Below are 17,822 nucleotides of genomic sequence, written 5' to 3'. Positions count from 1 at the left end.
GTAAATGTGAATGTTTGTTATTTTTTAAATATTAATATATAAATATGAAGATCTTGTTAAACAGCAGGCTTTTGCCGGTGCTTTCTCGTTCTTGTTAAAAACATTTCCCTGAAATAGCACGATTGTGGCCTTTAAAGGTGTTTTTTTCATAAAGTCATCTTTGACATGTGGGGCATCAATAGAACTTAATGTAATCTTGTGCTTTCGTACATTTATAAAATAAAAAACCTCATTTTTGTATTATACGTCTGCCAAATAAGAAAAAAATGAGCTTGATATTAACTGTAAAAAGTGTTTATTGAACATAGAAATGCAAAAATATATTTATTTTTAGTTGTTTAAAAATGTATTTCAATGCTCATTTTGTCGAAGCCCCCCGTTGAGAACCGCCGAATCATTGCGTCTTGGCGCCCTCTAGTTGTAAGTAGACGCAACTCATTAAAATCACAAAACTCGTGCTTACTGACACATCAAAGATGTTCGTTTTATTTGGTTACAGTCCTTGTAAGGTCATGATGTGTACTGTTTAATTACACTCAACATTATTCGTACAAATATTTTTCCAAATTATATTTACGTTTAGTCGTTAAGCAGACGCTTTTATCCAAAGCGACTTACAGAGAGTTCAGGGAGCAATGAAGTGATGTGTCGTACAGGAGAAATAACACAAGAGGTGCGAATATAAATAATGTGAGAATGTTACAGCTCAGCAAATCTCCACTTAAAACTCCAGGCTCAGTGTCTAAACAGAGTTCTGTGCAACTGGACCCTGGACTTCCTGCAACTGGACCCTGGACTTCCTGCAACTGGACCCTGGACATCCTGCAACTGGACCCTGGACTTCCTGCAACTGGACCCTGGACATCCTGCAACTGGACCCTGGACTTCCTGCAACTGGACCCTGGACTTCCTGCAACTGGACCCTGGACTTCATGCAACTGGACCCTGGACTTCCTGCAACTGGACCCTGGACTTCCTGCAACTGGACCCTGGACTTCCTGCAACTGGACCCTGGACTTCCTGCAACTGGACCCTGGACTTCATGCAACTGGACCCTGGACTTCATGCAACTGGACCCTGGACTTCATGCAACTGGACCCTGGACTTCCTGCAACTGGACCCTGGACTTCCTGCAACTGGACCCTGGACATCCTGCAACTGGACCCTGGACTTCCTGCAACTGGACCCTGGACTTCCTGCAACTGGACCCTGGACTTCCTGCAACTGGACCCTGGACATCCTGCAACTGGACCCTGGACATCCTGCAACTGGACCCTGGACATCCTGCAACTGGACCCTGGACATCCTGCAAATGGACCCTGGACTTCCTGCAACTGGACCCTGGACATCCTGCAAATGGACCCTGGACTTCATGCAACTGGACCCTGGACTTACATTTAGCAGACGCTTTTATCCAAAGCGACTTACAAAGAGTTCAGGGAGCAATAAGCGATATGTCATAAAAGAGCAATAGTACAATAGGCGCTTATAAGTTACTAATTTCAACAAAAGCCAGACCACAACCAGTTGAGAGAAGAGAGAGGGTGTACCTTTTTTATTTGTCTGTCAAGTATTCACAGAAGAGGTGGGTTTTAAGTCGTTTGTGGTTGAAGGTTGTGAGAGATGTGTCCTGCAACTGGACCCTGGACTTCGTACAATCTACTAATCCAACACATGTTTGGTGCCGTGTCATGCACTCACGCGTTAAATTCGGTCAATGCCTACACTGCAAAAGTATGTTGGCAAGTGGATTACTTTTTTCTATTTGAAATAACACTGCCATGTCGCATTGAGAATCAAACCGGAGAGCCCCTTTTATAGAAACAAACATAAAAAGACTGGACCTCAACTTGGCAAACAGAAGACTCGCCTGCAAAAGACAGAACAAACAACAAAGCTAGAAAAGAGACAATTGCAACACGAGGGCTATAAATAAACTGTACATATTACAATCATGGGAGCAAAACACACCTGGATCCGTGACCAAAGACCAATCAGAACCCTGAATGATTCCTCGCCCTTATTGGTGAAACAAGATGTCGGTCCAAAGAAAGGAATTTTACTCTTCTGGACCCTTAACACTTAAATCTTCCACACACAGCACGGAAATATGCAAACTTCTGCTCAAATGCAATGGCACAGCAGCAGTGGCCAATTTTAACTCATGTCTGGCGCAACAGCGGCGCAGATTGAAAAATCAAACTTTTAAACATTCCAAATTAGCAGTTTTATTTCGAAACAGTGTTTGTTGGCGTTGGTTGAATGGAAAATACCCTACAGCTACTGCGGTCTATTAGACCATTGACTTGTTTTGCTGTGTTACCATGCAGTCATCACATTACCAAAATGACCCACTGAATGTTATTATTACAATTTTGTGAGTTAATAAAAACTAATAGTCGTAAATAGCAAAGTGTTTAGGCGTATATGTGTTGCAAAGTGTTACATGCATTAAATATGTAACAAGAGGAAATATAAAGAGGAAATTCCAAAGTAGCATTCTATTTTCATTTGAAAATTGACCGTCAAGGGACTTTTTTCGAAAACCAAATTATTTTACGTTACAAAAGGTCAAGTTCCAGGAAATATTTAACTTATACGATCCGTATAGAAGTATATAGGTATACCGCAAACATATGACACATGTCTAATCATTATTTAAGTTATTTAATGTCTGTAAACGTTTTCAATATTTTTTCATGTAGAAACAAACCAACTTCTCCGACTGTTGGCTCCGGGAGGCATTCTTTGAAATCACATAATGTTTTCTGCCCGTATTACTAGACATTTAGTGCTGTGTCACTCGATGTTTATATCCGAAGACTGAAGAAGAGTTTTCATGTATGAGGCTTTTCCCCAAATAGTTTTTTATATGCAACCAAGATTTCTTGATGGTTCACAGTCACTACACTGTAATGTAAACTGAGTGCAAGATCGACCATAAAGACATAAAGTCTGCGCCGGTCTGCAGATTCGATCAGTCCGTGTGATTCTATCTGAAACTTTCAAAAAGTCTGCAAGTGCGCGACGTCTAGTTTTCAGATTTTAGTGCAAGTGTGGTCCTGTGGTGTCCCTGCCGTCAGATTCCTGGAAACTGTGTTTTGCAAAATGTTGATGTAATATTGGCAGATGGGAACTAAAGGGGTTATTCCAAACCTGAATACGTTCTTTGTTCTGAACCCGAAAAAGACATTCGGAAAAACATCATTGACGACCGTGTCAGGAAGAACGATTCTGTGATTTGTTCGTAGCCTACCGTAGAACCCAAAAGGAGATATTTCGAAGAACGGCACCAAACAAACAAACCCACCATTAAAATGTTTACCGATATCCCGATATATTTGCGCTCAACACAGCTACCTTGCAACCTACAGGCCCTTATTACTTACACAGAAGCAAAGCATGAAATGAAAATAAATGCTACGACTTAAATTTGGCTATTTTCTATGAGTTTCCTCCAGGAAGTGCATATTTGGTCATATATTTCGCAAGGACGCGCCTGAAGTGAAAGTGAAAGGAGGTTCGAGAGCTCAAAGTGGCGTCTCCTTTCACACGACTACAAATGTCGCATCTTTCTGCGCAGTTTCCATCTGAGCGTTCCGGGAGAAGTGGACATGCATGTGCTCATTATACTTATTCTCGCGACGGCCGGATACCATCATAATATTGCTGGAGCGGACGGTAAGTGTGCGCGCGCTACTGAATTTAAACATTACGCTCGTGTCTTGTTTATGTGACGTGACGCAAAACGGTACGAGCGCACAGGACGCGTTGAATTTTTTCAAAGAGAAAGAGAAATAGTCTTCGAACATTCCTTATAAATATAAACTCCTTTGTGATGTTTTAGCCTTCTGAGCACAATGTCCGTGCCTATCGCTTGCTTGCATGAACTCTAAAAAACGTGAAGTTCGCATCTCTGGCATAACTCAATCTTTCAAAATAAAGGTACTGCAATTTATAATAAAATAAATAACAAACAACTTTAATCATTACAATAATTTAGAATTTAAGAAAAATAAACAAATTGTATACACATTATATCAATAATATAATGGCAGCATTTACAGAAACAACTGCTGAGCAGATGAATGGGAAATATAAGATGTGTTTTATGAATTGTCTAAATGTCCAATTCTCTTGGTCTTTCATGCTTTTTAACGAAATATGATTTTACAATCATGTGCCCCACGCGAGATTTGACCACTGCTGTCCTTCATCGTTTATTTTCAATTTCATTCTCTTTTTGGCCTGTTTTAAACGTTATCTTCATTCTTATATTTCTTTCACAAAACAATACTTCATTTCTTCTTTGCGAAGTAAATTCATGTCGGTCATTTGTATTAGAGAACAAGACAAACAGCTTGGACAGTCTTTGCAGCAGATGCAGAAAATGGGGTTCGGGGGCATTTGCGTGGATTAAAGATGCAAACCCTTAACATTTTGCATCCCCGGGTTCGTTTCTTGCCCTGTGCGTTCATAGTGAAAAGTTCTAGGGTTGAAACTTATACATCAACGACAAAGTGATATAAAATGTAGTAAATTTGCTCTATTTTCTGAATAAGATTTTTAATGATTAACCACGAAGTCACATTTCTGTAACATGAACAAAATAAATGAATGGAAAATAAAACTATTTACGTGGGTATTTTTTAGACATTTTTACACAGTTTAATTGGCTAATTTAGTTAGACTTCGCTGACTGCATCTGATTTTAGAGTCGTGGGGGAACGGCGAGAGGAGCTCCGGGAGCATATTAGAGGAGCGACAACAAGGAAGGGCGAGAGAGGTCTAGGCATGGACTTTGTGTTGTGTTTTAGTGTGTTTGTATGGCCGGCAGTCGACCGTGAGGGAGCATTTTGCTTTTGGTTGGTTGTTTGTTTTACGTTCGCCGGTAAAACAAACGGCCTATTTTGTCTGTTTTAGACTGTCGCGGCCCCTTGGTTATATTCATCAAGACGCAGAGAGTTTCAAACGGGTGTCAATTTATTTATTCCTCTCAGCGAGCACCATGCACCATGAACACCGTGAAAACTCATTCCGCTTCTCCAAGGGCGCTAAATCAAAGAGTTTCTGCCATCAGCTAACATGCTCTCTAGCTCCACACACCATCACAGTTCGAAGCTCGTTTTTCAGACGATACGTGAGCACCACATTTTGAAGTATAGCGGGAAGTTTAGCATAACAAAAAAAATTATTATTCAACATAAAAGCGGAACAGACAGGGTGACACTGTCGAACTATAGTCTTTTCAACATATACAAATAAAATATTATATATCTTATAAACTGTGTAGGAAAATATTAATTAGATTTATAAGACATTTACATAGACAACAAAGTCTGTTTTACGTTCGCCGGTTCCCACCTCCTTTTACCCGGGTTTCGGCACCAAAATAACACGGTTAATATACGTCAGTGAGGTATCACCTTTAATACGTTTTTTTATTAGTACTTTATTATTGACTATGTATTATTATTTATCTATGCATTTAGCATATCTCAAGATTTAAGTCTTTAATGGAATTGAACCGACAACTTTGTAAGCAGCATGCTCTGTAATACCATTCATGCTTCATTGTGATGAATTGTTGCAACAGATTGTAACATCTGTAACTGCAAAAGCATCTCACAGGTTTCCTGTCATTCGAATGTAAACTTGGAAATATGAAAACATTACAGTATTAGTCACAGAATAAGACTTGTGCAAAACAATTTTGCACAAATTTCCTTGTATTTGTTCCTGAGTATGAATATTTTAAAGAATACAAGAAAAGTGTTCCCTTTCTTTCCTTATTCAATACCATAGGGAAAACTGGGCCCCACCATATTGTACTGTATGTCACTTTATTCCACTTTTTAGAACAGATTTGATGTGCGCCATCCTTTTTTCACATCAAATTGTACTTTGTCTATGAATGTGCATTGCCATGGATTTTGTTGAAATGTTGGGGTACTGTTGGAAAAAAAATCAACAGATACATAGAATGTAGTAGTTCACCCTTTAAAAGTGTAAGGCTATTTACATTGGGGACCAGAAGGTTTGGATGCGAGCAGAAGGGCATTCTGTGTGCTATGCTTTTGTGACATTTCTCAACTTTGTCTTAGGTATGTGTGATTCCTCGCCTCCGATAGAAAACACAATGCCTGTTACATCGATCCATCCTGTTAATGTTTGGATTCGCATTAACTGCACGGATGGCTTCGTGAGGGGGGCAGGAACATCCAACATATTCCGCTGCAAGGAAGAAAATGGCAAACCAACCTGGACCCAAGCCAGTTTGCCACTTAAGTGCATACGTAAGAGCGTTTATGGTTACACATAGATACTTGACTGAACTATATGTTAAAACATATGTAAAAGTAGTGGTGCTTGGCAAGTGCAGGCAATGCATCGCTATTACTATTACTTGATCTCTATACCTGGCAAAATAATCCATGTGAAATTGGTTTCCACAGCCATTATTTCGGACCAGAATATTGTAGAGATTATCTAGGGCTTGTTATTTAGATTCTTGTAAACAACCACCCAAGGCACCGTAGCGCATAATAACATGAAAACACATTATTCTAAGAACACCATAGAAACCGCATTACAAGCCTTTGCAACCGTCAACAACACCCTCAGCATTGTTGTGTTGACATTTTCAGGGCCAAGAAGCACTTACTGATTTCTTAAGAAGCTGTATTGTTACATCCTAACAAATAGCACGTGATTAATATGCACAATTTTACATTTCTGCCCTGTAGCTGATCCCAAGAAGCGAATAAGTAAGTAAACAGTATACTACCGTTGATAATTGTAATAGTTTGACCAATTTCCTAAATAAATGTTTGGGATAAAATGTCCTGTTTTATTTATTAGTAACAACAGATCCCCCCAAACCTGAGCAGAAATTCACAACATCCACAGAAAGAGCACGGACTTCTAGAATTCCCAGAACAAGCATGCCATCAGCAGGTACAGTTGTCTTTCTATGCGTCCATATGTTGGTTTTCTTTTGGCTCACACCAACGTTTATACCACACTCCAGCGACATCTTATGGAGCAACGAATGAAATTGCTACATACGAAACAAGAACAACTACCACCCTGACAACTCTGAAGACGACAACAAAGGAAACAGAGTTGATTACAACAACCAATGAGGTTCCCTCTTCAGTATCCACCAAGTGCACGAACAGACAAAATATGACAGCAAAGCCGTCGCCAACACAATCAAAATCGTTGACTACAACTACAGGTGAAGCCGTTAACTGTGATGGGCTGATCTGCATTGGGCTAAAAATGAAAATTCTTTCATTATTTACCTACACGCGTTCCAAATCTGTATATCGTCTTTGAAAAGGAGAAAAAAGTTCAGTTCCATCCATTGATCTGTAATAAGCAACTATGATGTTAGAACATTGAAGCCACTGCAGCACTATATTGTTAGAGTACTATTGCCATGTCCGAAATCGCATACTGTTATTTTTAATAAGTACTTACCTATCGACCGTTAAAACAGTACGTTCTATGTAGTATGAGTTGAAGTAGTATTAATACATTGCGGACATACTGCATACGCCATGTTTTGTGGTCATGTGACCCATATGCTCTTTGACCTGTGACGCATGGACCACAACCTGTTGTTAAGAAGACCATCCGGTATTTCTCGCCTCCTGTTTTTTGCATACTGAGGTTTGGGACATACTATTCGTGACTCATACTTATTTATGTCTAGTATATAGTATGGAAGTAGGCGATTTCGGATCAGGCCAGTGTTTGTTGACTTGGTTGGTTTCTAGTCATAGCTGGGGGCTTGGCGTGGGGCGGAGTTTTCATGGCGAACACTTCCCCTGACTGGAAAAGCAGGGTGTGAATCCAATATGACGTAAAGTTGTCTTCCGTACTGAGGTTTCCAATATTATATATATAATAGACCTTCTTTAGAAGGAACATTCTTACGAACTTCCTATAATTTATCTTAAGTGGACAGTTCACCCCAAAATGAAAATTCTGTCATCATTTACTCACCCTCAGGTTGTTTCAAAACTGTATACATTTTTGGGTTTTGTTGAATTTTCAGTTCTGGGACATCATCCACTTCCATAGTGGGAATTGATTTTAATTCCGTTACACTCCATTTAGGAAGACCAAATTTGGACAACCAGCTTTTTCATTTACTGATAGTATTGTCTACATTGTCTATATTGTTTTTGTTATCTTCCTTGCCCAGGGACCACAGATGTAAATTAGCTGTACAGCTAAATCTGGTTCAGGGCTTGAACTGTGCACGGTCCCTGTCAAACGAATAAAATGAAAATGAAAAAGAATCACAAAATTACAAACAGTTCTGGGGCACCTTTGACTACCATTATATTTTTCCTACTATGGTGGTCAATGATGTCCCGAAACTGAAAATGACTAACCTTTTTCCAAATATATTTCTCCGTGTTCATCAGAACAAAGTAATTTATAAAGGTACGGAATTACGTGAGTAAAGGATGAAAGAATTTTCATTTCTGGGTGAACTGGATCTCTTTAAGATTGTTTTTTAATTTTGTCTGCCCCAGGATTTTATTACTAGGGTGTACATTATATTGATCAGAGGCTCTTAAATCGATCTTCAAACCTCATTTTATTGTTTGCATATTCAAACTTGTCAGTATTACAAAAAGTCAACTTTTGGAGTTGGAAGCTTCATGAGTAAATGATGACACATTTATTATTTTTGCGTAATGTATATCTAATATATTCACAGCTCGATCTTGGCTAATATAACACTTTATTTACCAATCTAACCGTTAGCGTTCTCCTTTAATTCCATTGCATGCCATTCTCTCTCAATCGCTCTCCAAATGTTTTTTATCAAAATAATTGAAGTATTTTTATATTGTGACAATGAGGGTGTGTGTGTGGGGGACTTGACCGATAAAGTTCTTGGTTGAACATGAAGGTAAAACCACTGAGACAAAACAGGATGCAAAACCAACTTTGACTTATTTCCTGTTGATGTCAAAAGATATTAACACAACATGAATGTGACTGCTGACATACAAGTTACGTTAAAACAACCTTATACCATGACTGGGATGTTAACTGTTAGGGAATGACATGACATAACCTATTTAATATGAACTGTTCGTAAGAATTAAACTAGACTGAAGACTCTTGAGGTGACTGGTGTTCTACGGTTCGGAAAGTTGATGGGTGTCACAATATGTATGCCTTTTCTTTTCTCTAAAAATAACCATTATTCAACATTCTTCTCGCTTTCTCTCAATTTTTCATTAGGAGTGAATAGTACATCAAAGACGACTTTAAATTGAACTTTTATTCAAATAGTCAGACTTCTTTCCTTAAAGCTCAACCGGTATAGCGTAACATTAAGGGGTGGTTTCCCGTACAGGGTTTAAATTAGTCCTTGACTAAAATAAATGTAAGAGCTGTCTAAACTTAAAACAGCTTGCTCGGCTTGAATCTTAAAATAGACCGGTGCCCTTTTTTGTTTCAAAATGCACACCGGTGATGTGTGTTTAACTAAATTGAACTAAAACCTAGTCCTGGGTTTAACCTTATCCTTATAGTTTAACTGCCCCATTAGCAGTACAGCGTACAAATGAGTTTGTTTTCAGGGAACACAAATACTGATCAAATGTATAGCTTGAATTCGCACCGAATATGGCAAATACATCAAGTTTTTTACTAGGAGAATAATTGAATGTCTGATGTTTAAATGATTCATTTGTTTTATTTAGACAGCCGTAATGAAGGAACCTTCTCTCATAATAAATGTAAGTGCATTGGTTTTTTTCAGAAGATTTCCGCTAAAAGTTTTGTATGACTTCAGGAACATTTGTAACTGGTTCCTTTTTCAATCTATGTTTAGCAACTATTGGCGGAACTGTAGGTGTAGTAGTTATCTTGTGTCTGACAGCAGCGGTATTTCTTCTTTGGTGGAGGTACGTGACATGCACCCCGTTACATTTGTTTTGTACATTGTTATGGCATGAGCTACTTTTGTCATTAACTGTTTTCACACTTCAACCCACAGATCAAGACATCGAGCCACTAACGCCACAAATGACATTGAGATACGCCCCAGCAACGACGCCACCTGTACTTATTACATACCTGTACCGGTCTCCGACTCTGAACATTGTTTGGCAAAACAAAACATAGCGGATGCATCTGACCGTCTCCAAATGAACCCATAAATATGTGGGCTCCACCCACATTTGCTTGCCGATATTCTCAACTGATGTTCAACCTTATACTCAAGCATTTGTCGTCCATTCTGTGACCTGGAAATCGCCTACGCGTCCTGGACATACTTGATCAGCCTCCATCTAATGTATTTAATCTCATTCGCTCTTAAGCATTATAACAGAATAAAGTTTTATATTGTTTTTAAATAATGCTCTATATGCATATTTTATTCAGTGACAAAAGAAAGAGTAACATCGATTCTAAGCTTTTGCTTAAAATCCCAAATTATGTTGGAGCCAATTTCTTTTTGTTTAAATGAGACAAATTGTTTAAGTTTCAGTCACAAACCAAGATGGACAGATTTGGGTCAAAATGTATTCATGCGCTTAATATTTTCCAAGCAACACACGTGGCAAGAATCTCTTTCTGAAGTTACCAGGGCGTCATTTTGAGTTCATAAAACCACAAAACGGACTTAAATGTTTTGCTATGCTATTAAATGCTTTTGGGATTTCATAAAACTCATTCACCATACTGGATGCTAAACACACATGAAAGAGGATCCTTTCTTAAAACTCCAAAACGTGTATACGTAATGCATCAACATGACTGTGACAGAGAGCTCTATAATCTGATAGGTCAATAAGTAAGTGCATTCCAGTTCAGCTATTATTATGTTATAAAATCGTTGTGCATTTGATATCTGGTTTTTGCAGATGTCATTTTCGTCTGGACAAGGTTTCCTTAAGGATGCTGTAACGTGTAATATCATGTTGGTTTGGTACAGGTATATAGGCAATTCCTTTTTTAATGAAACCATGGTAACTTTGCCAAAACACCACAGTTATTAAAGCTACAAGTTCAGACGGTGTAAGAAGGTTTCAGAATATTTGTGCTATTTTTTATTATATTGTTTTGTGACAATGGTAACTGTTATCACAGTTTTATTAATGTATAGCAATAACTACGGTATTTTGTAAAAATGCAACATTGGGTTGTGAACTTTACCAGCCACCTAGATTTTGCTCTAGACCTTTATATATTTTTTCACATATTACTATGTTTTATTATGTGGGGAAAGTCATGATCAGCTTATTTTTACAATTTCTACTCAACATTGTTAGAACCAATTTGCTTCTCTAAAGTACAATTCAGTGGCATGTTAAACAAGATCTCACTAACCTTTTTATGGTCTTAAGAACTGAACTTGAACTGAACCTTTGTCAAACAAAAAGGATGTTCTAAGGATGTTAAATGTCCCTTATGGAACCATACAGCCATTCATTGTTCTTCAAGTTCAAGTTGAGCTTTATTGTCATTCTGCTACATGTGGGGACATACAGTGCAATGAAAGGACCTCAGTGGCACATAAATACAGACATACAACAGTGGAGTAACACAAGGATAAACCTATACACAAACAAACCTACTAATTTACTGAGAGAGTGACTGAATATACCTCAGTCTATATGCAGATGCTATAAATAAATACTGTACATGTGGAAGGAGAACATTGTAAACATTGCAAGTCAGGCAGATGATTTGTAGTGCAATGGAAATTGTCCAGGATGGAGGGGAGAGATGCTGACTTTTTCCACAGTTATGCTATCGATAGTCAGGGGGTATGGCAAGTCGAGTTTCTCGTGAAGGCCATCACAACCTCATTTGTCTTTTCCACATTGAGGCAATTTTTGAGACAAGTGGGGATGACTGCCTGGCCCAGTGAGGTGTTGAAGATATCTGTTAGGACATCTGTCAGCTGTTCAGCACAGTCTCTCAGTACACAGCCAGCTACAGTATGTTTTCAGGACCCGTAGCCTTGCGTTATTTCTAGATAGGGTCTTCCGTACATCAGCTGGACACAGACAGAGTGCATTACACTATTTTTTAATGCAATGTAATTTATAGCAGGCACATCAAGGTCCGCTCAGAAGCAGTTTGGGTTCTACAACTCAACGGACAGTTCAGAGAGAGCCGAGACAGACTCCTGCGCAGACTTCCTGCGGCGACGTGTACGAGGCCTGTTTGTCTGATTTGCTCGGACTCAAAAGTGGAAACCCTAAACGGCATTATGAAACTAAACATAGACACTTTGAATAAACTCAAATTATGTAAATTAGACGCCTTGGGGCGGGGCATCGGTTAACCCCTCCCTTTCATTTCAAAATGCAACGGCTGATTATGTACATCAAATCAATTCACTGTAAAAAACGCAAGCCACACCCACATCATTTCTCATTTGTTATAACTTTTCACTTGGAAATGCGTCAGAATACGGAAGAAATAACGATCACTTTTTTTTCTGCTTCTACTTTCATTTCCTGTTTTGAACAGTATTTAGGAAGAGATCTTGTGTTTGCACTTTGTGAAGTATTGCCAGTTTCATCTGCCTTACCAAGCCTTTCTATTGTTTTCTGCCTGATTATTCTGTGTATGATTCTGCCTGTTTTTCTGATCTACGCCTGTTGGTTTACCCCTCCGCTTTGGTAGCCTGTTTTGGATTGATGATTGTGTTAGGACCTCTTGCCTGTTTTCTCACTTCTGCCTTTTGGATTACCCTTGTGTATGTCGCCAGATTGGACTGCTACTGTGACCTTGACCCATTGCCTGGCTTAACGTTTCTGTCAGCAGCGACTCTACTTTGAGCTCTACCCGAGTGACCAAGCTTCTCACCCCATCTCTAAGGGATCGACTGAGAAGCATGAGATTTAACATTAAACGTGAGCCGTCTCATGTAAAGGCAGCAATCTCCCAAACACCTTGGTACAACGCCAATGGAACGATCTGTTATCTTGAGCCCACTTTATCCAATAACAAATAGACTCAATTTTAAACAGAAATAAAATCACGTTTTGTTTACACATCGCAAGTTGTTCACCCACAACTAACTTTTCATGTCTTTCGTCACCTATGTCTCTCTTGACAGACTCCTACATTACCCACTCAATAGCTTAACGTTCACCCACCTTGGAGGCGGATTTAAGTCAATCAGCATCCAATCACATAACAAACATCAGGCAAACTTGATTATACACACCAGCGTTTTTCACATATGTATACAAAGCCTTATGTAGGATTATCTAATTAGAGACTAATACACAATGCTTATACAGATGATGAACAAACAGCAAAAACATAGAAAACTAAATGTTTCACCTGATTACTCATAGGACTATAGTTCTATGGGGTACCATTTACAAAAACCTATTTAGTATACAAGGTTTTCATTATTAATTTGGGCATTTTTTTAATGTGTGCTCTTTATATAAACCCAACAACCCTTTCACTAAAATGTGGAATGAATGTGGTTCCGGCCTCCTCCTTTCCTTTTGTGGATTTTTGTTACAATAACGAACCAGTCAAACAGAACCCAGCAGGCAGCCATGGATGGTGCAACCACTTCCCGGTGGCCGTTTACCTCCAACCCTGTTTGGTGCAACTCGATGACCTCCCAGTCCCATGTTGGAGGAGGTCCATTCCCCGCCCAGTGCCAGCGTCCCTTGCTGGACCACCCCCGGGACGTCAAGGGCAGGAAGGTATGCGTTCCTGGTGTGCTGGTTCCACGTCTACCTGTTGGCCGGGATAGACAATCCTCCACCATTTTCGGAGCAGGAGGAGATGGATTATCAGCCATTCCCGCAGTTAGTGGAACCTGCAGCTTCGAGAGGAGCTAGTTAAAGGCTTCTTTCCCAGTTGCCATCCATTCTCCTCTCATTTTGGTCTGGTCCTGTCCAGCCGGCGTCCCAGCTGGTACCCAGTCGTGTCCCGCCGACAATCCAGTCGGGTTCCCAGCCCGCTGCCCAGCCGGGCGGAGTGCGCTGCCCAGCCATCTGAAGACGCTGCCCAGCCGCCAAAATCATGCCCTGTCCATTAGGCATTCCAGCCGACATCCAGTCCTGCCCAGCCTCGGGTGTTCAGTTCTGTCCAGCAGTCGGTGAGCCAGATGGACTTCCAGCCACTTCAACCACCTCTGAGGATAGTGGGGGTCTTAAATCACTGGCACTGTTATTTTGGGGGTCGCAGGCTAAAAAGTTTGGGAACCTCTGCTCTACATAGTCCACCAAACGAAGATGTATAAGAAACTGTGGGCACAGGTGCCATTAATGAAGCCTGTGAAAAGTCCTGATTGGCTTTGGATCATGTGGGCGGAGTCAAGTGCAACCAGGGCTTGGTAGTAGCACACAAAAAAAATCTGGACAGTGTCTAAATGACCTTTGGTGCTCACAATACTACTGTTTGAAGGTAGCATTTTGTCATTAGCAGTATAAGTCACATTTGCAGGGTTTGTTCGGATATCCTAATCTTCCAGATATCAGGTTTTCATCCACACAACCTATTAAACATCCTAAAGGTAAGCTTTCAGTCTTTTAGTATTCCTAGTTTGGTCCGGTGATAGGCTATATCAAACAGTTTTATATCCAGACACTTATTGAATTAGATATCTAAAAAAATTATTTGGAAGGTAGGGTTATTTTATGTGCAAGACTCCCCTATAAAGTACTTTGGTCATCATAGTTTCCACACATACTAAATTTACTGAAAACAAGTGGTCACATTCTTCAGGAGAGCTTTGCATGCCCAGGTTTCACCCAAAAATGAATATTCTCTTATAAGTTACTCACCCTAATGCATGCAACGCTATTTGACAGTTTTATTCAGTATAAACTGCCGTCATGTTGTTACTCAGCACTCAAAAACTATTAAGCTCCAAACAGAACATACATCAATCATTAAAGTAATCCAAACCACTCTAGTGGCTTAGGACACGTCCTCTTTAGCACAAAAATATGTTTGTGAGAGAAACTTTACATTTTGAGCTTATTTAGCTAAATTAAAATGTATAATTAAACGGATCAAAGATATGCAGGTGGCACGTGGATTTAACATCTCATTGGTTCTCGCGTGTTTTAATAAAACATTTAATATGCGTGTTTTGTCAAAACTAGCTGCAAAAGTGTGTAATGAAGTATTTAAACGCTGAGGTCTTTAAACATTGACAGTCATTTTTCATTAAAAACATGCACAATTATTATAATATATATATATAGGCCTTTATATTTTGTATAAAATGCATATTTTAAGTCTATTGTAGTCACATATATAGCCTACAGATAGTTTGAGAATGTAGGGAGACCAACCGAGGACGGCATCAATCATCGCACCCGATTCATAGAAGTAAACAGTCATATCAGAGCACTTTTGGTCCCGTCTTGGCATCTTAGCCTTCTTGGTCAAGAGTCCGCACATGTTATGTTACGCTGCATAGACTTTCAGGTTAAAGTTTACTGTGAAGTTAACTTCAGTGCAGGTGGAGCGACAGGGTACATTGCGGACTCATAGCATCAACATCTGGCACTCTTTTATGAACTTCACGGACACATGCATGCTGTACTTACTGCAAGACTGGACATGCACATCCTGACCCCTCAACATATAGTAAATAAAACAGCGATAAAAATTATTCAATTAAATAGTTCACCTGAAAATCGAAATAAGTCACACATTTCTTCCTCTTGAATATTGCACTAAACTCTTATAAGGTTTTTACACCCTAGAAATATGTTTATGCATCTTCATTCAGTTCACCAGTACAATCCTTAGAAAACGACTAAAGACCTGCTAACACTTTTATTAAATCTCTTGTTAATAACTAGGACTGTGAACATTGAGATGGGGAAAAGTCCGTTGCTGTCTGTTCAGCCCAGTCGAGGTCTGGTGGATGAGAGGTTTCAGATTGTCATAGAGAATTTATTGCCAAACCAGGCGGTAACGCTGCACTCTTTACATCAATCTGAGGACAAAGACTTCTGGGAGGCGTTTGGACATTACATCAGTAATGAACATGGAACAGTGACAGGTGCCTTGTACAATCGGATGAATGACTCACACTAGCTGTAAATAATTTGATATGAGCATACGAATTCCTTTATTGAAGGTATAAGAAACTTTATATAGAAGGTATGAGAAGAAAAAGGAACTTTTTTGGTGCTGTGTACAATATAAAGAAATTAAGTGCAAAGCAGTGGTAAAAATAATAAAAAAGATCAATATAACGATAAAGTTGAATGAAAACATGGATAGTGTCGCATTAATAGAAAGTATAACTCCATAAGTTTGAGTGCAAACTGTAGTCACTCATTCTGTAAGTGTAACTTTTATAACAGTGTAGAATCCTCCAGACATCCAATACAAATAATATCCTGTTGTATGATATTTAGTTGCCAAAGATGAATGTTTTGGAGGCTCTTATGAAGGGACAGAGCCGATGGGTTTGCTGTGGAGCATGAGGCCTGTACCTGGAAGCCGAAGTGGACTCCGGTAACTCAAACTTACAAAATGAATTACAAACATGAACTATAAAACTATAAAGATGAGACCGGATTATTGGCTGCATTTGTCTTCATTTTTCTCTATCCTTACATAATCTTTCCTTGCAATCTCTTTGTTCAAGATTACGCAAGAGGGATGTACTTTCACCTATGGTAGTTCATATTTCAGTATATGGCGGTCATTTATCTCAAGGCTTCAGCAAGCAAACTGTGCTGGCAACCAGTGTCACAGAGCGCTGGTACATGGCACCAGGTGTGCAGAGGGTGGATGTCAAAGAAAACGGAGTACGAGGAACATTAATCTTTCCTCCTGGTAAAAACACACGTAAACTCAAAACCATGCAGAATAATGGTTCATAGTCCCAATTGTCCTATAATAATCTGGCAGAAACTGTGAAAATTCGCAGAGAAACTTTGGAAGTCAGTTTTAAGTCTATGTATGTACATTTTGACTCCTAACGATAACTGATATTTTTTTATTGAAAGCAGATATCCGAAGATTATAAATCTATAGTAATTTCTGCATGTGCACTAATGTAACACAACTCAATGCAAAAACAGAATCTATTGCACACAACAGTACTCTTGAAAACATGATCAGGGTGTGACGTTTTTTATTTTCTTTAGTCACACCGCAATCACTGTGCGGCATCATGTCGCTGAGCTGCATCGGGCCACATCCCCTCATCCACATCGCAGGCTATATTGTCTCTTGCCAGGCACCGCGGGAAAAACACCCTGGAATGGCGAATCCATCCTTGGAAGGCCTCCACTGGGATGTCAACACAGGCCAGCTCCATTGCCCTTAGGAGGTTCTATCTAGTGTATAGTTGTCTGTCATAAACCTTCCATCTCCACGATGAGAATAACTCCTCTATAGGGTTCAGGAAAGGGGAGTAGGCTGGCAGACAGAAGTTTAAAAAGGCCCAGGATTGTGTTGTTGGCGGTCCAGGAGGATGTCTTTTAGCTCCTCTAGGAAGGTGAGGATACGTTGGGTGTTGTAAGACCAAGGACAGCATGCCGGTGGACAAGCCCCTCCAAACCCGCACAAAGAGTAATATTACCCCACCGTTGGCCCGGAACCTCAGTGATGGCTCTTTGGCCAATGATGTTACGGCCTCTTTGCCTTCGTTTCTGCAGGTTGAAGCCAGCCTCATCCAGGAAGAGGTACTCATGAGGTCTGGCCATCGCGTCCAACTGTAATATCCCCTGTGAAAGTGCACAGGTGTTCAGAACAACAGTCAATCAGGTAGCACAGTATTGTCCAGAAGTAATGTAGGCCACTGAGCAACACAGTATGTCCAC

General features: G+C 39.7%; 2 protein-coding genes across 3 annotated transcripts; both read left to right on the top strand.

The window, feature by feature from the left end:
• The first annotated feature begins 3,507 nt into the window (after positions 1-3,507).
• il15ra (interleukin 15 receptor subunit alpha) lies at positions 3,508-11,059 on the top strand. Of its 2 annotated transcripts, XM_079454036.1 has the most exons (8): positions 3,508-3,681; positions 6,105-6,296; positions 6,747-6,767; positions 6,862-6,957; positions 7,031-7,240; positions 9,738-9,773; positions 9,869-9,941; positions 10,034-11,059. In XM_079454036.1, exons 1-8 carry the CDS (start codon positions 3,615-3,617, stop codon positions 10,194-10,196), a joined length of 858 nt encoding a protein of 285 aa, XP_079310162.1. In that variant the 5' UTR covers positions 3,508-3,614; the 3' UTR covers positions 10,197-11,059. The 2 variants fall into 2 exon arrangements, with proteins under 2 accessions (XP_079310162.1, XP_079310163.1); XM_079454037.1 differs by lacking the exon at positions 7,031-7,240 and having other exon boundaries at positions 3,513-3,681; positions 10,034-10,731.
• Positions 11,060-15,786: 4,727 nt separating this feature from the next.
• On the top strand, positions 15,787-16,877 carry LOC306893295 (acyl-coenzyme A thioesterase 6-like; the record flags this gene model as incomplete). Its single annotated transcript, XM_079455067.1, has 3 exons — positions 15,787-16,045; positions 16,407-16,506; positions 16,640-16,877. The coding sequence occupies exons 1-3, from the start codon at positions 15,859-15,861 to the stop codon at positions 16,875-16,877; spliced, it is 525 nt and encodes a 174-aa protein (XP_079311193.1). The 5' UTR covers positions 15,787-15,858.
• Between the last annotated feature and the right edge of the window lie 945 nt (positions 16,878-17,822).

The sequence above is a fragment of the Barbatula barbatula genome, assembly GCF_947034865.1.
Source record: "Barbatula barbatula genome assembly, chromosome: 4".
Taxonomy (NCBI): domain Eukaryota; kingdom Metazoa; phylum Chordata; class Actinopteri; order Cypriniformes; family Nemacheilidae; genus Barbatula; species Barbatula barbatula.
Note: the sequence above shows the minus strand (reverse complement) of the source record. Positions and strands in the feature narration are given on the sequence as shown.